This window comes from Perissodus microlepis, chromosome 6 (genome assembly GCF_051167445.1).
Source record: "Perissodus microlepis isolate ML-2025 ecotype Zambia chromosome 6, ASM5116744v1, whole genome shotgun sequence".
NCBI lineage: Eukaryota > Metazoa > Chordata > Actinopteri > Cichliformes > Cichlidae > Perissodus > Perissodus microlepis.
Window position 1 is genome coordinate 35,666,535 of NC_140466.1, and position 23,426 is coordinate 35,689,960.

At 41.6% G+C, this 23,426-nt stretch overlaps 1 protein-coding gene across 9 annotated transcripts in view; it reads left to right on the top strand.

Annotated features, from left to right (window-relative positions):
- The window catches only part of cacna1ab (calcium channel, voltage-dependent, P/Q type, alpha 1A subunit, b), a 164,050-nt gene extending 149,345 nt beyond the window's left edge, over positions 1-14,705 (top strand). For 8 of the 9 annotated variants that reach the window (XM_084932129.1, XM_084932135.1, XM_084932136.1 and 5 more), the window contains 2 exons: positions 4,393-4,631; positions 5,725-14,705. In XM_084932129.1, the coding sequence (XP_084788255.1) occupies positions 4,393-4,631; positions 5,725-6,453 (968 nt within the window). In that variant the 3' untranslated portion in view covers positions 6,454-14,705. The remainder of the gene's footprint in view (positions 1-4,392; positions 4,632-5,724) is intronic. The other variant, XM_084932139.1, reaches the window with a different exon arrangement.
- Positions 14,706-23,426: the final 8,721 nt, after the last annotated feature.

Sequence of the window (23,426 nt, forward strand, 5' to 3'; positions counted from 1 at the left end):
CATTAATATCAAAGCTGAATGTTTTTGGAAGTAGTTTTTAGTTTGTTTTCAGTTTTAGCTATTTTAGGGGGATATCTGTGTGTGCAGGTGACTATTACTGTGCATAATTATTAGGCAACTTAACAAAAAACAAATATATACCCATTTCAATTATTTATTTTTACCAGTGAAACCAATATAACATCTCCACATTCATAAATATACATTTCTGACATTCAAAAACAAAACAAAAACAAATCAGCGACCAATATAGCCACCTTTCTTTGCAAGGACACTCAAAAGCCTGCCATCCATGGATTCTGTCAGTGTTTTGATCTGTTCACCATCAACATTGCGTGCAGCACCAACCACAGCCTGCCAGACACTGTTCAGAGAGGTGTACTGTTTTCCCTCCTTGTAAATCTCACATTTGATGATGGACCACAGGTTCTCAATGGGGTCCAGATCAGGTGAACAAGGTGGCCATGTCATTAGTTTTTCTTCTTTTATACCCTTTCTTGCCAGCCACGCTGTGGAGTACTTGGACGCGTGTGATGGAGCATTGTCCTGCATGAAAATCATGTTTTTCTTGAAGGATGCAGACTTCTTCCTGTACCACTGCTTGAAGAAGGTGTCTTCCAGAAACTGGCAGTAGGACTGGGAGTTGAGCTTGACTCCATCCTCAACCCGAAAAGGCCCCACAAGCTCATCTTTGATGATACCAGCCCAAACCAGTACTCCACCTCCACCTTGCTGGCGTCTGAGTCGGACTGGAGCTCTCTGCCCTTTACCAATCCAGCCACGGGCCCATCCATCTGGCCCATCAAGACTCACTCTCATGTCATCAGTCCATAAAACCTTAGAAAAATCAGTCTTGAGATATTTCTTGGCCCAGTCTTGACGTTTCAGCTTGTGTGTCTTGTTCAGTGGTGGTCGTCTTTCAGCCTTTCTTACCTTGGCCATGTCTCTGAGTATTGCACACCTTGTGCTTTTGGGCACTCCAGTGATGTTGCAGCTCTGAAATATGGCCAAACTGGTGGCAAGTGGCATCTTGGCAGCTGCACGCTTGACTTTTCTCAGTTCATGGGCAGTTATTTTGCGCCTTGGTTTTTCCACACGCTTCTTGCGACCCTGTTGACTATTTTGAATGAAACGCTTGATTGTTCGATGATCACGCTTCAGAAGCTTTGCAATTTTGAGACTGCTGCATCCCTCTGCAAGATATCTCACTATTTTTGACTTTTCTGAGCCCGTCAAGTCCTTCTTTTGACCCATTTTGCCAAAGGAAAGGACGTTGCCTAATAATTATGCACACCTGATATAGGGTGTTGATGTCATTAGACCACACCCCTTCTCATTACAGAGATGCACATCACCTAATATGCTTAATTGGTAGTAGGCTTTCGAGCCTATACAGCTTGGAGTAAGACAACATGCATGAAGAGGATGATGTGGACAAAATACTCATTTGCCTAATAATTCTGCACTCCCTGTATTTAAGGGCTAGTGTTAAAATTAAATAATGTAAATTGGTTGTACAATTGGCATCACGGACAATCACAAATATAGGGCAAATTTGTTGTGGCTGTTCATGAGCATTTAACTTATTTGTTGATTTAACTTTGCTTTTATATGAAAAAAAAACTGTGGCTTGGAAATAAGTAGACAAAATCAAAAGACTTCACGGTTAATTTGGAAAATATGTTATTGTCATTTCATTCAAGCACAGGTTGTGCTTTGGAAGAAAGGAGTTTTCTCATGTCACCAAGTCTCTTTACACGAATGACACAAGGAGAAACTTAAGTCTTGTTAACAGGCTACCATTTGTATTAGTATGTGGCATTTTATGCTAAACTATACTACATCATAGATGGTTTAGCTGAAAAATAGAAAATTCAACCTCGCATGCTAAACTTTAGCATGTTAGCCATGTTAGCATAAGAAACGTTTGTTTGACCAGTAGACTGAATTAAAAAAAAATACCCATTGGTTTGTGATTTGTGACACTATGAGAAATCAATTATTATTTAAGGCTGTCACTGATGTAACAATATTTGTTAGTAACATTAGCTTGGTTAGCAAGATGTATTCAGAGACTAGGTGCTTATTAATGTTGAAATACAAATAATGTATTAGAATATCTACTCAAAAAAATTGTAACACAGACTTCTTGTAATATATATGCAAAGCAAAGCCGTTCCTTCCTTTAAAGGACCTTGAAAAGCTTATCCACGCATTTATTACATCCAGATTGGACTACTGTAACTCCCTCTACTCGGGCCTCCAACACTCCTCTCTTTGCCGGCTTCAGTTAATTCAAAATGCAGCTGCGCGTCTTTTAACAGGTACGAGAATCCATGAACACATAACTCCAATTTTAGCCAAATTACATTGGCTCCCCGTTAATTATCGTATAGATTTTAAAATTTTCTTGTTCACTTGTAATATTCTGAACAATTTAGCGCCCAGCTATCTTTCTGAACTACTCCATTCATACAATCCCAACAGAGCACTTAGATCGTCCAATCACAGGCTCCTAGCACAACCTAGGACTCGAATGAAGTCGAGAGGTGACTGGGCCTTTGCATCCGTGGCACCGAGACTCTGGAATAACCTCCCTGTTCATATTCGTACTGCCGAGTCTATCCAGTCTTTTAAATCACGTCTTAAAACTTATTTTTTTACTTTGGCTTTTGATTCTGTCTAGTTGGCTGGTCTAGCTTGTTGTGTTGTTACCTATTGTTTGTTGTCCTCTTTTATTGTTTGTTTTAACTGTCTCATGCTTTTACTGACTGTGAAGCACTATGGTCAACACTGTTGTTTTAATATGTGCTATATAAATAAATTTTGATTTGATTTGATGTGCTAGTACACATAACCACAATTGCAAAATAAGTGAGTTAAAAATGCTACAAAAGACACATAAGCAGTCAAAGTCCAGTTCAGCTAAGCTAGCTGCCTATCACTTAGAATAATACTTTAAGACTCACGGCAACCTTAGCATAGTTGTGGTTGAGGGGAAGTAGCTATAGAAATCAAAAGTGTTTTTTTTGTACCAGGCTATAAACATGCTTATTCCTTCTCTATAGTTAAGGACTGGAAGGTCACGGGAATTGATTTAGATTCAAATGGATATTTTAAAATTAAACATTAGCCTCAAGTTCGATGTTGTTTTCATCTAACTTATTATGTTTAAGGACCAAAACATGTCCAAAAATTTATTGCAACTGTGTGCAATGGATTTGTAATCTTGCTGCCTTTGACTTCAACAAGGGTGACCATGTCTGCAACTACGTGCCATCTTCTAATTAACATTTTTGCATCAGAAAGCTGTTGCCTTCTACATACACAGAAATTCACATTAACTGCTTACATTCAGAGCCAAACCTCATAGATTTGAAACAGAAATTCTTCCACAAATAGGGACCTAGTTGCTAGGTCCATTATTGATGGACCTAGCAACTATCAAATTGACTCAGCAGCCTTGCTTTTATAAAGGAATAGAACCGAAATACAACCAGCTGAGTCTCCTAATGCAAAGATCATGTGACAGATGTTGCGATACGTTGACACTGCATTTATGCATTAGATGGCAATGGTTTACAAACCTTCACCGATCAGTGGTTCTAGTTAGTCCTAGAAGGACCATAATTGTTTGGAGACAGGTTGTCTCCCACCATGCGACCTGTATAATCACCTCGTGATCGAAAGTGGTCACTGAGCGATTCAGAGTAAAGCCCAATGAACCTCTGGGTGACCAGATGGTGACTGCAACTACTTGCAATTGGTTTCCGACAAAATAGTACCTTGATAGTACCTTTTAAGATTGCAACATATGGATATTTAGAAACTTCTACATATAGTACTGCGTGCAGTGTTGTTTGCAGCTAGGTCAAGAGTAATTCAGCAGCAGTTATTCCATTTACCTAAGTCAACATACATTTACAGATCATCATATTCACAAATATTAGTGAAATTCAAATTTTGGCACAGAGAAGTCCTTGAAAAGGACATTGCACAAGCAGACAGCCCACTTCATCATTAATTGCGAGTCCAAATTGCATGCTTCAGCTGTAAAACTAATGCAACAACGCTGACAGAGTTAACCTCTAAAACCCTTTTATAATTGAAGAGCTCTCTAATCTAATGGAGAATCCTCTGCTCTGCCACATCGATTCTGGAGTGGAGATGTTCTGCATTTGACTGCACAACTGGAGTGGATTTTCTTCTTGCATGTTTTTGCAGTTTTAAAAATTTTAGCTTTACAGTAAACATGGAAAGTTTATCGTGTTAATCAAGTGGATAAAGGCTTCTTGAGAATTAAGAATATCTTTGAGTAGAATTTTTGTTAATATGTTCTCAAGGATAATAAAATTATTGGTTTAAATGTAAACTGAGACGTCTCTTTGCCAGGCCTGGGCACAGACCTCAGCACCACCACACAGTCAGGTGATCTGCCACCCAAGGAGCGCGAGCGGGACCGTGGCCGGACCAAGGACCGTCGTCACCACCATCACCATCACCATCATCACGGCTCTATGGACAAGGAGCGGTACGGCCACGACCGCCACGACTACTCCCACAGGCATCCCCACGACCGTCACTGGTCCCGGTCACCCAGCGAGGGGCCTGACGGACGAGGTCACAGACAGGTGGGCTCCAAAAGCAAAGATTATTGTCAAGGTTCAGCTGTTTCATTTCTTTATTGAATGTCTCATCCGGAGCATTTTGGATTGTTTGAGATTTTCTCTATTTCTGCATAAGCACGAGACACTTTCTCTTGAGCTTCAGTTCACAGACAGATGACTTGATCTGTTGATTTTTATTTTGGTGGCATTAATAGGACATCAGAAAAGGCCCAATACATGATCCTGTCAGCACCCGGTTTCACAGATAGGATAAGGTCCTTATGCTGGAATGCAGTAATGTCGGGATGGCCTTTTACTGCTTAAAAGTTACCCAGTCTTCTTTTGTGAGCTCCCAGCCTATCCCTTTGGCCGACCACTCCTGGGGAGGATAATAGTGGTCCTGAAATTCATTCTTTAAAGACAGTGTGTCTAACTGTGGGTTGATGAAATCCAATATCTTCAGAAATAGTTCTGTAACATTTCCAGCCTAATGAACATCAACAACTCACCCTCTTTTGCCCTGAACGATGTACTTCTGCAAATACTTTGAGATGATCAGTTTAAGTAGAATACTTCACATTTGCAGGATCTGCTTTTAGGGCTGATAATAAAAACAAAAAGTTTTAATTTCATTTTTGCAGAAATATAGAAAAGAGTACACAAAGTCTCAAGCACCAGTGTAAACATGCAATTATAGTATGGTATGACCTGTTTTTGTCTTAGATCTATATTTTGACTTCTTATTATGACTTGAGGACAGTAGTTAATCATTTCACATATATTGTGACCCTTAATCTCCAGTAAGAGTTCACAAAAGGTTATTTCCACACTTCTATTTATGGATATCAATCTCTCTTTTTTCTGTTATGCTTTTTTTTCTTTGTCACCATTTCTCTGTCCATTTTTCTTCAATGTGACATGTGGCTTCTTGATGTCAATTTTTTGCTTCATCACTATGTTTTTGGATGATTTTTAATGGTGTCTATCTATCCATCTTTCTATCCATCTATCTCTCTTTCTTTCTGTCTATCTATCTCACCTCCGTTCTGCTCTATTCTGGTCTCTGTTGTTATTGTTGTGGTGCGTTTTGATTTTCCTTGTTTACATTTTGCTGTAGGGCAGTAGTTCGGTGAGCGGCAGCCCGGTTCCCTCTACCTCGGGGACCAGCACTCCAAGGAGAGGCCGCCGCCAGTTGCCTCAGACCCCTGCAGTCCCACGCCCACATGTCACCTACTCCCCCGCGGTCCGCAAGCCCGGCTATGGCCCCCCAGGGCCAGGTCGCCTGCGTTCACCCTCTCCACGACACTTCTCCCCTCCAGACCATGACAGAGGCTACCACCACCGACCCCCGTCACGCCACGCCTCTCCCCACCACGGGGGCTCTTCATCCCGGCATGGTTCGCCACGCTCCCCTAGGCACCAGTCCCCGCGCTCGCCCCTCCACGGCTCACCCAGGTCGCCTCACCGAAGCCGCTGGAGCGGGCCTCCACCCGGGGACAGCCTGGAGTGTGACGGGCCCTTCTACGAGAGAGATTATGAGTATGAGCGTCACCACGAGCCTCCCGCCTACGAGCAGAGCCTCTCCCACGGCAACCCTCACCCACATGGAGGAAATCCTCACCCACACCCACGTTCACCTAGGACTGCCCGCCACGGGCCTCCTCCACCCCCTCAACCGCATCCACGCAGGGTACCCAATGGTTACCGCTCATCTTCACCTTCCCCACACCGACGGGGACCACCAGGGGTGCCGCCCCACCCACACCACCGGCCTGCCCATGCCAGAGGGCCCCGCAAGGGCCTGCATGAACCTTATAGTGAGACGGATGAGGATGACTGGTGCTAGCAACCATAAAGAGCTTGGGATATGGCAGGAGAGGAGAAGAAGAACAGCAGTCTCCAGTGCTCTGGCCTTGGATATGTAGACTAAAAGAAAAAACAAACAAAAACAAAAAACAAAACAGAGTGGTGGGAGGGGTTGGATACCCTCAAAACCCTCTACCTTCAGCTCTCAGACTATGAACGAGTGGAAGGGGTGGAGGGGAGGGGGGGCAGCAGAAAAGCCTTTTACACATTTTGTGTAATACTCAAATGAGTGACAGAGCAGCATATGGGTAAAAAAGAAAAAGGGACCGCCAAGGCCTGGACACAGTTTACCTCTGCCTCTTTCAATCTCAGAACTACACTTCCCAGAATCAGCCTTGATCATCAAGACCTGGCTGCAGGAGGAAAAGAGAGGTGTGGGAGTGCAAGCAAGGGAGGAGCACGAGGTTATTAAAGTGCGATGTTATGAGGCCTAAAAGCACTTCTCTCAGACTGATGCCTGATTGCTTAGATTTGCTAGACGTGTGCTATTTGTCACTGGCCAGACTGCTACTGTAAAAGCCTGAAAATGAGCTGGAACACAGAGTCCGCCGCTTAGACTCTGCTCCTAGACTGATATGTTTAAAGATACATCAATTAATAAAAAGCCAGGACCCCCCCCCAACCCTTACATGCCAAGCTATGCCTCCAGAAAATCAAACTTGAACAATGAAGAACACAGTGAAACTTTACATGACAAACACTGAAAAGAAAAAAAAGGGAGAACAACCACTTTATCTAGAACCTTTTTCCTGTCCAACTGACAGAACCAGGAAGCTCCGCCTATACTGCAAAAACCAGCCAATCACAGCGCTGGCTGATATTTGATGAGTTTTATCATCTCTGTTTACTGTTAAGGACTCGCATAGTGCTGATGGAACTGATGTGACATCACTTCCTGTCCAGCAGATGGTGGTGATAGGTGTAGTAGTAGTAGTAATAGTGGTGGCAGGGGGGAGAGCCACAGTGTGGGCTCACTTCCTGTTCACTTGCACTTGTGGGCTGGGCTCAGGTAACTAGAGAAAGGGAGTCGGACACTTTGTCAAGCCCCTTCCCTCTCTGTTACTCAACAGAGGATGACCCGACAGGAAATGACATCACACAGTTGAATAGGGCGGAGGAGAGGAAAGGAGGGATGGGAAAAAAAGACTAATTTCTTCAGTATTTCTTCTGTCGTTTACTTCTTGTTCTTCTTAGGACATTGGAGCTTGGTTCTTCTGTTGCATTCGCTCAGCCTCCTTTGATCTTTTTCAGAGCTCAAAATTTGATGGAAACCTGCATGACTGATTAAATACATATTAGAGAGGAAATCTAACTGGTGTGGGTGGGACCTGGGGGGCTTTGTAGGAAACTTTGCATTTAGGTTTACAAAAGAAGCTCCCTTCTTTCCAGCTCTTTCTTTCTCTCTCAGATCTCAGCAGAAATGTTGTTTTGTGGTTTCTTTGTACCTGAAGCAGGTTTTGACAGTTGGGTATTTTATTTGTCTCCGTTTCTGCCCAAAGCTCTGTTACTGCAACCTGTTAGAAGACAAGGAGCACCTTAAAGTTTCTGTCTGCACTTGAGAAACAAGAGGGAGAAAGGGCATGGAGAAGTGAACCTCTAACACACTTTATTTATTATTGTTAATGATGACACTTTTATGAATAATGATATCAATGTCAATGCAAAACGATGGTGACAATGATGATGATAATGGTGATGATTGGTTGAATTGTTGCTGTAGATTTGTTGTCATGTTATTTGGAGTTATGCTGTGTATGCTATGTTCACCCTGTTTACATCCATTATGTTATTATTCCCCCGTTCAATGATGTTTATCGGGTTCCTGATGCCTTGCTGCAATGTTTCAAGTCAACTGCGGCTTGGGAACTCTTCCTGAGCAGCATTGTGTGCTATAATGCAAATCTTTAAAGACACACTTTTTTCTCTCTGGAATGGTGGATTTGGAGGTCAGATGGACTCTCAGTTATCTGACCTGAAGTGGTTCAAAAGGGGTCAGAACTCTGTCAAGCCAACCCAAAGATCAGTAATTTAGGTTCAGAGTCAGAGGTAGGACAATTTATTGAGAGCCGTGAAAACTTTGTCTTCTCTTCACGCTTAAGAGGTGCTCAGAAAAGGTCATTTTACCGAGTTAAAAGTTCTACTGAGATTGAATTCTCCCACTTGCTGCCAAAAAAAAAGCTTTTCAATCTGTTGGGCTCTGTAGTTTTGTAGTGAGAACAGCACAGTATTAGTGGTACAGTGTTGGTGTCGGTCAGTATTTTTGCCACCAGGGGGCAGTGATAAACATATTATGTTATTGGCCCTACCTTCCCTGTCTACAGGACAGTCTCTGAGCCACATCCTAGTTTCAAGATCAGGAGTCAAAGCTGATCTTTACCTTATATCTTTGCAAGATATATATGTTAAGTCCTTGTGTTTCGCAGGAAACATGGATGCAGCCCGAGAGACAATATGTGTTTGTCGGTCCGCCCTTCCGCTTGCTTGTCTGCGCCAATGCTGACCATCCACCCCACCCTACAACCCCTTCTCTCAGGTCTGGCTAACCAGAGTCAACTAGTCACCCCAGTTCAGTCACATACGGTTGTAGCAAACCATTCCCTGCCAAAGCCAACCTCAGTATCCACCGACCTTCTTTTCCCTGATTTATCTTTCTTTTGCTGTCCATTTGACGTCTGTTCTTTCAGCTTGGTAGAGAGTGATGCTGAAGGTTCAGGACAGAAACACTTAGGACTAATAATATTTCATCCTTATTGTTATGAGGGATAACACTTATTGAATATTCAATAACTCTAGGACAAAATGATAAAGTATAGATAAATATAGTTGATTACCTACAGATAAACCTAGATATGATATCGTAGATGTAGTTATAGACAACAGAGTATAATTAGAGTTTCAGATAAATATTTATTTTGCATACCGATCATGCTCACAAAGAAGTCAAAGAATCGAGCTACTCTTAAAACCTCGCGCTGTTTGCAAAAGCCAGAAAACAAACCCCAGTCCACGTGTTGACTCTATGCAGACCTCATAGGCATCCTCATCATATTACTTCAAAAAGGTGAACCTACGACGCAGTGGTTCTGTAAAACAGGCAGAGGAAACGGGAACATGCAGATCTGAGAAAATGTGAACACTGGCACCGATGTTTTTTTCCCCAGACTTCACATGACATCACACCCCCACAGTTCATGTACCTCTGTAGCTGTCTTTTTCCCTCCCTCCTCCTGATGACGAATCCCTTTTTTCCTCCACAAATTTCTATTCTCTCCAAAAGATGTGTTGCCTCCAGGCCTAGTAGTTGAGCATTGCGTAGGAAAGATGTGGATTGGGGGGGTGGTTGTTTTTTGTTAACTGTTCATTTGCTTGGTGGGCATGAAGGGGCACATAACACGAAACCCCCTTTCTGTCCTCACCTACAATCAAGAGGTTACGGCAGGTGGGGAATGTTCCCCAAAGCCCCCTACAGAGCCACAGTGCCTTCTGTATCCGAGTCAAATTTGCCATGCCCCATCTTGTCCATCGCTCACCCCCCTCAACCCTTAACCCATAGTAGGAGATGAGGTCATCCACACTACGCCTTAAAAGTTGAGTCCCACTGGCGCCCATGCTAGCATAGAAATGGGGAGAGTGGTGACTTTAAAACTGGGCCACAGTGAGGAAACGGTCAAAAGGCTAGACTCGAAGCAGGAAAGCCACATCGCATCCAGAGTGGGACGGACGACTTTAAAACTCCCATTCAGACATACAGATTTTTGTAAAAGTTGCCAAAATCCTAAGAGATCCACACAGTTGGAATCAAAGCCTTGAGGTTTTGGCCTCTACAGACTAAAATGACCATCATTTCAGGATCCTGCTAACTGGCTAGCCCTCTTGGCTATGGTGTGGCACCATCTCGTGTCCATCCCGGAGATGTCCTGGGTCCAGTTTCAGGCGGTGTAGTGAGAGTTTTACAGAGGTGCACGGCAGTTTGCTTACTTCTCAGGTCCCTCTAGAGTTAGGTAGCTAGATATAAAACATAACAAAGAGTCAGCTACACGACAACACGCAGGCGTCAGATTGAGTTATTGTATGGTTTTACCTGGTGTGGTGTCAGAGGTTGGAACGGTAACCCCACCTTTCTGCTTTCACTAGCACATTATACACCGACTCCTCTCCGTCAACAGCCTGCCGACACACCGACACGCCACACTGTTGACAGGCAGGCATTAAAAAGCCACCTCCATTTTGGCTCCATGACACCACTCGCTTGTCCAGAATTGTAACAGCAGATCCAAAATGGCCGACACACAACACTGCCCTTTTGTGAAAGCATGTTGTGTGTGAGCATTTCCAAAAACAAACACCGTTCTCTTTGACGATAAAAGATCAGTGAGCATTTGATCTTCATTAGTTTTTGTGGGTGTTTCTCTTTGTTTTGCACGGGATTGGGGAGGGAGGGGAGGGTCTGCAAGGTTTTTTGCTCAGTCATCACTTCTCTCCACATCTCCTCCGCATCTTCACCTCTGGCTTCTGTCACCTTTCTAAACGTGTGACTAATCATTTCTGGATTTTCTTCTTCCTTCTGGGATAAAGGAAAACCGAACAGATGCACCAACCCATCCGCTCAGTTGGCTGTGAAATTGTGTCAGCGGGTCAGTCGTGAGGCAACGTTTCGAAAAAACAGAAATAAGGGCTCTCTTTAAAAAAAAAAGAAGAAGAAGAAGAAACAGTACACCGTGGGTTTTAATGTACAGTAGTGCTGCCAAAAGTTGTGCTTATGTAGCTGAAGCCACTCTGTGGTCTCCCCTTTGTACAGCACTAAATGTGTGCATGCGTGTGTGTGTGTAAGGGGGGGTCAAGAGCAAGGCAGGGGAGGGACGGGTGGGAGGGGCCGAAGGCAATTTCTTAAGAGGTTTTGGTGACTCCAGGGAATGGAGGGGGGAGTTTTGGGGGAGGGGAGGACAGGGAGCAGCAGCAGCAGAGGTCATAGAGATGTTTTACACAATTTCACAATGGCACTGGACCACTTTTCAGGCTCATCCTCATCCTCAGAAGCCATGTTTTCCACCGTCAACCCATCCACACTTTGTCCCGCTGTGAGGAAGGCGGGGCTACTGCTGCCATAAGGAGACATTTCCTCTGTTTGTGATGTCTGTGACAGTGTGTGAGTGTATATGACTGAGCAGGTGTTTCGAGTGGCGTCCAAGTGTGTTTAGTGCTGAAATCGATTTGTGTGATTAATCACTAAGCCTTGTCATTATTATACATATACGTATCAGGTTTGTCACGATACTAGAATTTAAAAGTCAATACTGATGCCATGGAAAATCCTCAGAACCAATGTCAATACCACAGGGAAAAGTGAGAGAATATTTTAAAAAAGAAATATCAACAGCAAAAGTACTTTTAAGTTGTGCGAACTTGTGCAAAAAATACAACATTGTTGTTCAAAGTTATGAGCGTTATTTCCTTCAGCTGTTGAGTTGTCTGCTAGTGTGTGAAGTTGTGTGTCAGCTGGGGGAGGCCAACACGGCACCGCTGGTATCAATACTGTTGCAAATGAATATCTGATTGACTAATAGCTGATCCCAGTATGTTCTTTTTGTTTTCTTCCTTTTTTCTAATAAAAATCACTTCAAGCGTTTAAGATTTTTGGCAATGGCTTAAGAGTTCCTGTTAAAGTGCAGGTTTGTTGTAATGTGGATTACAAGCATTGAAAACACATTTGGGCATTAGTGTTCATTAATGAGCCCTGTCGTCTTTATTTGAAAAGAAGAAAATAACAGTCAAGTTTGGTTCAAGTTAAATAAGTGACAATCTAAGTAAGTCTAAAGTAGTAAATGGTTTTGGAAGGTTGCGTTGGCTGTCTCTATAATCGACTAATCGTTTCAGCACTAACTGTGTGTGTGTGTGTACATGTGAGAAGATACGGGACTGGGTTTGCATGCATTCGTCAGTTTATTAGTGTGTGTGTGAGTGTGTGTGTGTCCTGGCACCATCGGCTACAGAAGGTAATCCTCAGTGCCTTACACTGTACAGGACACTAAGATGATTTCTTCATCTGAGATATTCACAGCGCACACATTACGTTTTAACGTCCTCATTGCCCATTGGTAAGGATGGTGTGGAGGGTGTGTGTGTGCGTGTTTGTATTTGTAAGGGGTGGGTGGGGATGGGGTGGGGCTCGGTAGATCATCATGTCACATGTGTCACCCATCGTCTCCCTCTCTCTCCGATGCCATCTAATGTGTATATTGCCTCTGTAATTCTTGTGTATACAATCCATAAAGTTTGTGAAAAACTCACTGTGTTCATCAGATCTCCATTCATTCTACACTCGTGTCGCTTCTCTTCTCCCTCCGTCCCCTCGCCCTCCCTCATCATGTCATACCACCCGTGAACGCAAGGTGGTGGGATTGACCTTTCACATTCATCGCTCATTGTGAAACGCCCGTGTGGATCGGTTGAGTGAGTTGATGCTTGTGTGCGCATTTTTGGTTTGGAGGCGTCTGTCTGCCGCGTGTGCGCCTTGCTCAGTTCCTCGTGGAGCCTGGCAGGTGTTGGGGCTGAATTTATTCACTTAGATGAATAATTTGTAACTCAGATGAGCTCATCTGATCAGCAGTGAGAAAAGAAACCATTCTCAGTGATCAGTTTCTCACCTCAAGGAAACAAGAACAGCAAATACAGCCCGGCAAACCCTTACATTGTATGTTAGCGGATTAAACTGCATTTAACGTATCGATAATTAGCAGATAAGGTCTTTACATTTACACTGAAGGAGAGAGTTATTATTGCAAAAGCATGACACCTGCCTGGTTCCCTAATCCAATCAGTAAATCGATTCTTCAGAAACACGGGTGAAATGCCTCTTGCTGTAGCCGCTGCAACCCTCAAGCAAACTCCCCACTGTTTCCATCCATGTCCTTCATTCTTCCCTCACCATCTCTGTGCTCTCTGTTTGTTTGCATCGCCATCAGCCCACCAGAGAAGAGTTGCCTCCAGAAGATTCGATTTCTTTTTTGCTTTTTGCTCTCAACGTCAGACACTGCAGGCTGATAGATCCCAAAACTGGACTGTTTTCTAGGTTTGAAAATACTGTTAAATATGTTCTTGTGAAGAAGACTCTGAATCCCTTTAACCAACTTAGGGAACATTAGTGATGCAGCAAATGAGCTATTACGTCATGTTCAAGCCACTAGAGATGTTTAATCTGCTGCTTTGTGACAGTTAGGCAACAGCTGGTGGAACAGTCACACCGGGCCAAACAGAAGGAGTTAAAGGTTTCAGAGTGACCTTCTCCAGTTACACAGCCCTCCATCAACTGTTAAAAAACAAAGGGTTCAATCTGACTTCAAGGGATCCGAATACCAGCCGATTAAAAAGCTTTGTCAGCGCTGAGATGCAAAGCTGGGAATCTCTCTGGAGCAGCCACCAGCCATCCATCGCCACGCACGCCATCCGACCCTCGACCCAGTAGAACCAAAACCAGTGCCACAGTAGAAAACCATACAGCAAGTCGGGGTGGAAAAAAAAAGATAAAAATATAATCATACATGGCAATTTAAGATAAAAGAGAAGTATTTAATTACAGATTTGCATGTGCAATGTGCATGCCACTATGTTGGGTAACAAGTCAACTTCAGGAATTAAAAAAAATATATTAAATATAAAGAAAAAGTATATATATGTAAAATATATATATATAGATAGATAGATGTTTTTAAGAGCAATGTGTTTCTTTTTTCTTCTATTTTTAAAAACAAAAATAAAAAAAACACAAATAAAAAAACGGAAAAACAAAATCATGCTAACAAAAAAAATGGAAATGACTTTGATGATAAAATCAAAGAATGTTTGTTTCTTATATTTGCCAGTTATTTCACGGGGAGGGGGGAGGGAGGGGGGTATCCATGGGGTAAGAAAGATAGATAACACTTAAAATAACATTACAAGAAAAAAGAGAGAGAAAAAAGATTTTAAAAAGGGGGGAGAAGGAATACTAAACTTTTCCTGGATGATAAACAATCCCTTTGAGAGTAAAGAGCTGCCTGAACCTGAATCTGGTGATGTTATTCCCGTTTATGAATTCCCTTATTTCTCTCTTCCTCTCTCTTTCTCACTTTCTCTGACCATCTCTTTCTCTCCCTGTTTCTTTCTCTATCTCTGCTGTTTCTACCAGTGCATTTTGTAATTTCAAACAGAACTCTTCCTAAAGAACCTGAATAAACCAGAGAGAATGCATTCTAACCATCCTCCTGTCTGCTTCATTGATGCCACACACCGTGACACCGCTGACGAATCAGATTACACATAATCTAATCACATCTAGTTGGTGTGATAACAGATGTGAAATAGCTTGTTTTAGCTCCACAAAGAACTGTAGGTGGACTCACTGAAATCAATACAAGACTGAACAAACTCTCATTGCAATTCATCACATGGAAAATGCATGTAAATAGATTTTGGTTGTTCGTGAGAGGAGAAGCTTATTGTGATATTCTGCAAACTTGAACGCAAATCCAAATGCTACAGTCACAAACTGGAAATAAAGGATGGCCATTACTTACATTTTAATCTGCAGTATTTCTAATGGCCTGCAGGGTGCTTCTTGTGATAAAATAAAAGTCAACTTGCAAAGAAGTTTGTAAAAAAACAACTTTCTGCCTTCCCTGATTCATGATTGCAATAAATACTTTCCGGATGAGTTCATAGTGTCTGCTAGTTAAAAGTCTTGATAAATATTTGTGCCACTTTTATTTATTTATTTATTTATTCTTGTTGCTAGCTGCTGTAGACTCCGCCTAGCCTTGCCCAGACATCCTCCCAAAACACTTGCCTGCCTTCTTTTACTTTGTCATCTCAAAGTGAATTGTTAAAATCTCAGTAAGATAAGAAAAAAATTACCCATCTGTCTACGAGGAGGTGCTGGTGCCATATGACCAATGAGAAACATGAGCAGGCGTGCTGGGAGCAGAGTCATTTACACTGCTCAAAAACAAAAAAAAAGCTGTTGACACTTTGATTTTCAGGTTGTCTTTCCATTCAGCCCCCTGTAGCTCAATACTTTTCATTTCCATCAAATGATGTGGGATCCAAAGACATTACCCAGTCCATATAGGAATAGATATCTAGCATGATTCTTTTTCTTACTGAGAGCTTGCTCTCCGTTAACGTTTTCTTTAAATTTACCTTCTACTGAGGACTTAGACGTCATTTATTCTCATTATGAAAAAACAAAACCAAAAACACCAAATAAATGAGGCACGTGATAACCCAGGGTTAAACCTTTAGCTTCCTGATACCGAGAAGAACAACAGATGAATTACTCTGTCCGTGCGAGAGTTTTCTGAGCTTTCAGGTCGTATGTTGTACGATCACATGTAACAGGAGTAAATAAATTGTGTGGTGATTTAAATACGTGGACAGTGAGCACTGTAACCAGTGGCTCTTCTTCTTGTACTGTTTCATTACTAAACCAAATTATGGATGACAGAACAATGTTTTAGAAAAGTCAGTACAACAATTTTAAACAATTATAAACATTTTTAAACCATTTATGTTAGTTTATACCAGCTGTCTGCTTTATTCAAGGTGTCACAGCAAGAAGACAGACAACAGAAGTCACAAGATCAGAGCACCTGGTATGACAGAGTAATACGTGAATATTACAGTGTTACACACTAACAGGATGACAGCAGACACACGTGCTCACAGTGAAACAACAGGAATGATGTGGTGAAACTTTTACTTAATCTGCCTTTAGTTTAAAAGCAACAAACAGTATCAGGGAAACTAAGTTTGTGGGATTTATTTACGCTCACACAACTTATATTTTCACACAGGACCACATAGCTTTGGATAGCTTTTCTCCCTTGAGAAATGAAATCCTCACTTAAAAAGTGTATTTTGTATTAAGTGTAATGATAGAAATGGTTTGATGAACTGAAACACTTAAGTGGGAGAAAGATTCAAAAAAATAAGAAAAATTGAAGGAGGAAAAATCATTCTCACAGCAAAAATTACTTTGAGCATTCAGGTCTACATTGTGGTCATTTATAATCTAAGCAGCTATAAATGTAAGTGTTAATATAATGATTATAATCTTTTCATGCTGTTAGCTATGAAATGACCCAAATACAGACACTTGGAGTCAAACTATAATCTAACAAAAGGCGAGCTGTTTATTTGTGGCTGGGAGAAAGTACAAAACAAAAGGCCGATCCACACTGAGGCAAAACTAACTAGAACTAAACTGGGAAAAACTAAATGCTAAACACAAGAGACAAAGAACAAAACCTGAAGTTGAAAAAAACATGAAAGTGAATAAAGGCAGACAGAGGACATGTATACTTAGAAGAGTAACAAGGGAAGTGGAAACACATGGGGAACACAGCTGACACAAATGAATGATGATACAGGGGAAGCAAAACTAAACACACTGAACATGGAAACACAAGACTGTAAAAATAAAACAGGAAATAATGAGATGAAGACTGTGACAACACGAGCTTGACTTGGAAAACACAGACATGAAACACATAACAGTCTGGGGAGAAGGACTGATACACTAGAGGAACATGAAACAGATAAAGGGAAACGAGGCACAGACTTAACTAAAAATCACACATAAAGGACAAACTTACACAGGAAACAAGGGAGCATGGATGAAACCAAACCTAACTAAGACACACTAATAATAACACTAGAACTTACCATTACATCATAAGAAATCAGACATACATAATAAACTCAAAATGCTGTGTCTCAGCCCCAAGGCCCTCGCAAAAAGCAGGTCATTTAGCCCATTGTTAGGTGGTTCCTAGGCAACTTCATGGCATATTATTATTCATTGAAATCATTACAATATATCGTGTAAAATTCAACTTTTCCAGATATAAATTAGTCGTTACTCTCTTGAATATGTTATAGGTGCATAAATGCTACAAATAAGTCAGTTTAGCCTGTTGGTAGGTGATTGCTAGGCAACATGATCTGATATCGATAAGAACCTTCAGAGATCTGTGAAGCACCCCTGTGCCAGCTTTGGTTGCGCAGATCCTGATCATACGTGAGGAGTTTCCGGACAAACAAACAAACAAACAAACAGGCAGATTTATTGCACAATATTAGAAATTTACAAATGAGTTTTGCAATTGCTAAGCAATTAAACTGCAATGATTCAACAGCATTTGTCATCCAAATTCTATCTCTTAATGAGTCATTCTTTTCAGATTCTCTTTTTTCTCTATATTAGCTTCATTTCACTGTAGAACCTGAAGAGGGCTTGATTTACTACCATCTCATCCTAGTTATAGACCTCACTGCTGTCACTTTAATCAATATCAGTGTGATAATATATACGTCACTGAGATGTTCCTGAGTATCTCCTGCAAACTGGATCCCTGAATGGATGAGTTAGTGAATGAAAAAGTGGTCCATGTATGCAGCCAGCTCATCACAGGTGTGATTACCCTGAAAAAAAAGCTGCCTCTCTTTCTATTTAGGAATTTGAAGCATGTTGAAATCAAACGCCCCCTCACCAAGCATCCCCAGAGTGCCTCCGTCCTGTTCCTCCTCCCACTCTCTGTCTACGTCTGGCACTACGTCACTGATGGCAGCCGTGGAAGACACACAAACATACACACACACCTACATGTTCGCACACATGCAGCCTTTGCTGTGTCCTACGCTCCCCTCCTCCCCACGGAGTCACGTTTTATTGACATCCCTCCTCCCTTCGTCTCTCTGAATGCCTCTTCCTGGAGCCATCCTTCTTCTCACATCTATCCTTCCTCCTCCTCTCTGTCTGCCTGCGTCTCCACTCACATGGATGTCTTCCACCTCCTCACACACACACACACACACACACACTCATACTCACTGGGTGGCACGTAACAGATACCCAAATAGACTAAAAACATGAGAAGAGTTGCGTCTTAATTAGATTTTTATGAAAAGATACAATGATCTGTGTGCTTTAAGGACACTTAAAGCATACCCACAGGCCATTAGCCTGCCTACTGCATCAAACACACACACACAGTCACACAAGGCCAGATACATTAGAGCGCTTTGTCCTTCTCCTGCAGTCTTAAAATAGACTCCTCCTACACAATGTGTTGCCCGTCGGCATCATTTCCCATCTCTGCCAGCTCTGCTGCTGGCAGACTTACGCACACACACACACACACACAGGCTATCTTACTCATTCATGCTCATAGTTAGCAGTTCCTCTGCTTTAATGAAACATATCAGTCAGCACTATTAGAGCGGGATATCATGTGTTCACAGCCTTTTAACATGGACTCATCGAGCAATCACACGCACAGAGCCGCAACTCCTAACTACTTCCTCCTCCTTCTCCTCTCTGGAGAAGCCCAAGGCCACTCACTAACCACATTTTGACAGAGCGGGACTCCCTGTTCAAAGAACTTTCTTCAGTTTGTTCAACAGGGGGGTTTTGGAGGACAATGAAGTATTTAAAAATCATGACAAGTTTTGGGAAGGTAATTTCCCCCAAAAATCCTGTCTTTGAATTACTCATATGGCTCATATGATCTCTTAATTGCTTGATGCTTCACCCTGTCATCGCAGAAACATTAAAAAAAATCAAGAAAAAAAAAGCTGAGGCCAGATAAACTTTTATTTCCTGCCAATCACGTGGGCTTCTGTTAAAAATGACCTGTGGACAGTTGTTTCTTCACCAGTAATGAGAATGCAGCATAAGACGTGGGGCGTAGGTGGTGCTAATCCTACCATCAGGTGTAATGAAACATTGCACAAGTAGAGCGTGCAATTAAAGTGGTAGCTATGAGAAGAAATAGCCATTTATGTTTGTTTCATTCGTTTATTTGAGAAAAAGACAGCTGATGTTTTTGCATGTTGCTGCGTTTGTCATGTTTCCACCATCATTTTCATTTGCACTTTCTTACTTCCATGATCAGTCCAGCAAATCCCATTGGTGCTCTGTTTGACTGACATCTGGTGACTTTGTGTAATTTTCAAGAAATCGGTTTGGATTTATTTGAGTTGTGTGACATCATGCTGGAGGATCTTTACAGTGTGGTCATAAAGGTATGGACATGGTCAGCAGTAACACTCAGATACTTTGATGTTTAAATGAAGACAAAGAGTCCAAGGTGTGCCAGAAAAAGTCCCCCAGACCATTATAGCAGCCTGAGCTTTAGTGTGGAGGACCCAAACGCAGACATATGGAGGCAAGGTTTCACAAAAAGCAAACCATTTATTAGACAAGGGAAGTAAAACCAAAAGCAAAACACAAGTCACCAGAATAAAGTAGGAAATGTGAAAGCAGATTATCTTGACCATGTGTCAATGCCTACATTCACTGAGTTGCTACCATGAGACTGGCTAATTAGATATTTGTGTTAACCAACAGTTTAACAGGTGTACCTTGTATATCTTATGCTGATTTTGTGACTATAACTGTAACCGGAAACTGTAGCAGCTAGTTATACTACTATACCTCAGTCATTATGTAACAAATAACATGCCCTCCTGTGCACTTAATTGTACTAACAGCCCTTCTGAGATGTCTGTAGCCTGTGACTGTATGATGTGCTAAGTGGGCTGAGTGACTGTCATGAAATCATTAATGTGTTAATGTGGTGAATGCGAATGTTTTATTTTGAGATATCAGAGACTGTCAGTTGCAATTCTATCCCGCTCTGTGTCCCGCTAATGTTTGCACATGCATTGTTTTAACATGTCTATAGCTAATGTGCTTATATAAATGTCAGATACATTAATTGAAACCATCTAAGCAGTGTAATGCAGCGCTATAATGTGTAGAATATCTGTATTTACGCCCATGTACACGATCACACAGGTTATCTCCCACCATCACAGGCAGCGCGGCGTCATTGGACGCATGCATACATCCTGTGACATTTCCTGCGCTGTTCTTTTTTTAGCTCCGAGCTGCTACAGCTCTACGTCATGCCTCTGTCTGGCCTCTGCACTCTGCATTTTAATCAGGCAGTTTCTTACATGGCTTTCACAAGGCAGCACTGATCCAGGGAATCCATCATATCTCTTTGCTTTGCTGCTGTAGCAACAGCGTGATATGTAAGAGCTGTGTTTACCTCATTCATTTTGAGAACTAGGCCTGGACATATTCTCTTATTATTCTTACCATCAAAATATAATCAATTAACAGTCCACAGAATCAACTGATCCTTTAAATGATCAGTGGAAATAAAGCCAAAAAATAGCTCTTTGCATAAAGGTCCAGTTGATGCACTATAAACACACAGTCTATTGTTTAATTTGTCCAGGTCTCGGTTACACAACTGCTCTGCCGGAAATGCTCACTAGAACAGCAAGCGAGGATTAATCTGCAGCTGAAAATAGTCCCCAACAAATGTACTGTTGTTTACTCCCGCATGAGTCATGGTTGCTAAAAATAGGTTCCAACTCTCACAGACAGTGATTAGAAACGTTTAACTTTATATTCATGTATTTGAGGCATTTTAGAAATCTAATATTAACGCTGGATCATTGTTATATCTTCAGTCGAAAATCAGCGAGAGCTTAGAGTTGAAAACTCATGAACGATACATAATATGACTAAACTGAACTGGCATTAAATTTCTCCTGATATTACCTATAAAATGTTTAATAAATACAATAGTTACCTATAACATTCCATTAGTGTCAGCTTTAATTTATGTTTATTGCAACACACTACGTGATGCCATAAAGTCTTATCCTTTAATATATATTAGCATGCTAATATATAGATATGCTGTATAAGTCTCCATTTACAAGACTGAAGCTTATTCAAACAAACTTATAAAAATTTAATTGAGTTTAGTGAAATTTTTATGTAATTAAATGAAAGTCTGAAAAAAAATTCAATGTTGCTGGGACCTAGCAGTGCTAATATACCCACATAGCAAGCTGGTCTGGCCCAGATCTGGTGTCAAGCCGGCACTGCTGGCTGACTGGTAAGTGGTATGTCATCCAGATATGGGCTAGGCCTGACGTAGATGGCATTTTTTATGTGACGGCATGCCACATCTGGCCCGATTGTGGTTTGGTGTATGTGGCCCAGGCTCATAGAAAACAGGTCTGGCCCGCATCAAGCTGGCACTTCTGACTGACTGGTGTCATGGCCAGAGATGGGCAGTAACGCGTTACTTGTAAAGTGTTACTGTAATCCGATTACTTTTTTCAAGTAACGAGTAAAGTAAGGGATTACTATTGCAAAAACGGTAATTAGATTACCGTTACTTTCCCGTAGGAACGCTGCGTTACTGCGTTACTAAAACCGTGATTTTTTGCAAGAATGTCTCATGACAGTGACGTAAGCAAGTGCCACGTTCGTGACAACAGCTGTGTGCAGATCAACAATGGATAATATATCGAGTGCGGGAGAGAATGTGAGCATGCAGCGTTTAAAGTGTGGAAGTACTGACCTCACTTTAAGTTTGATTCCATAAAAAGTGACAAAAACATTAGTGTCCGTTGTGTGTGGGAAGAAAACTTCTTTTTACAGCGAAAAAAACCCTAAACTTCCAAGCAAGCACCAGGAATGTGCTACCACGTAATGGGAAATTCACAGAGAAACTCGCGGATTCTTCCACTGACCGCTGCGGCACACTTGCACCAGGGTAAACCTCCGCCTACCCTACTCCTGCTTTACAGGTGAAAATAGAGCAAAAGGACCGCTAGTCTTTGACTTTATTTATTTTCTGCTGTGTTTTACTTGCATCTATTTGAAAGAGTGAGTGTTAACACAAAAAATATATATATTTTATGTGCTGGAATGTGCAGAAAATAGGTTTAAATATTAAACAAATTTCTTCCAGTCAGAGAATGTTGCATATAATTAAATTTTTGCTTGATGCATAAAGTTAAAAGACTAAAACTAATAAAACAAGTTTTAAAAAGAGACTTTTCCATTTGATTACATTTTGTATGATGGATTATGCAGAAAAAGTAGAATCGGGCTGAAAGATCTATCGCTTTATCACCTATTCAGGTTGTAAATCGTGTTTTTAAAAAGTAACTAAGTAACTAAGTAATATCATATATATGTAAGTAATATCAATATAATTACTTTTGAAAATAAGTAATCAGTAAAGTAACTGGATTACTTTTTTGGGGAAGTAATCAGTAATTAGTTACTGATTACTTTTTTCAAGTAACTTGACCAACACTGGTCATGGCAGGGTGTATGTCAACCAGATGTGGGCCAGGTCTGGCAATGATGGCACTATCTATGTTCCTATTTTCCTATTTTAGTTTGAAGACCCAAATTCCATGTTGCAATCAATGTTCCCTCTGCGCAATTACGCACTGCTGGCACGGTCTCTGCACACAGAAAATCTGCAAAAAAAATCTGACCTGAATTGAAATTAAAATTAATACTTTAAGAATTTTGTTTTGCAGTGTTAGTGACTGGCTGCTCCCGTATGGGATTAGAACGAGGCCACCTTATCCCATAGTCCAGCCAATGATGTGATTCACGCAGCTAATCAACGTCGTTGACAGGCCATGACAGCGTCCTTACATGCTAACACCGGTGTTTTAGCTAGCAAAGCAGCGTGGCTGATGTGGAGTGAAGCCAAGTTAATGACAACGTGTACAACCATTGGAGATGTGAGCAGGACAGACGGAACAATTGACGGAAAAAGTGTGGACTTTATACCAGGCCAAGTAAAACCAGAGTTATGATAAAAATATATGCAATGTTTGGTTTTCTTCCTGAATACTATCGTTGTTTATATTTACTGCGGGAAGAAACGGTAAAAACTGTGTTTCGTAAGGAAAACGCTCAAAAGCGCTCTCCGCCTGTGAGCAAAAACAGCCCCCCTCCCAACTCCCCCAGCCTTTCCTATTGGTCGAAAAATGTACCATGTCGACCAATCACAAAAATGATATGGCAGTATGGCATTTAGTTGTTTATGCAGGGGGGAAGTTTTAGGAGTGACGGCGGTGTTT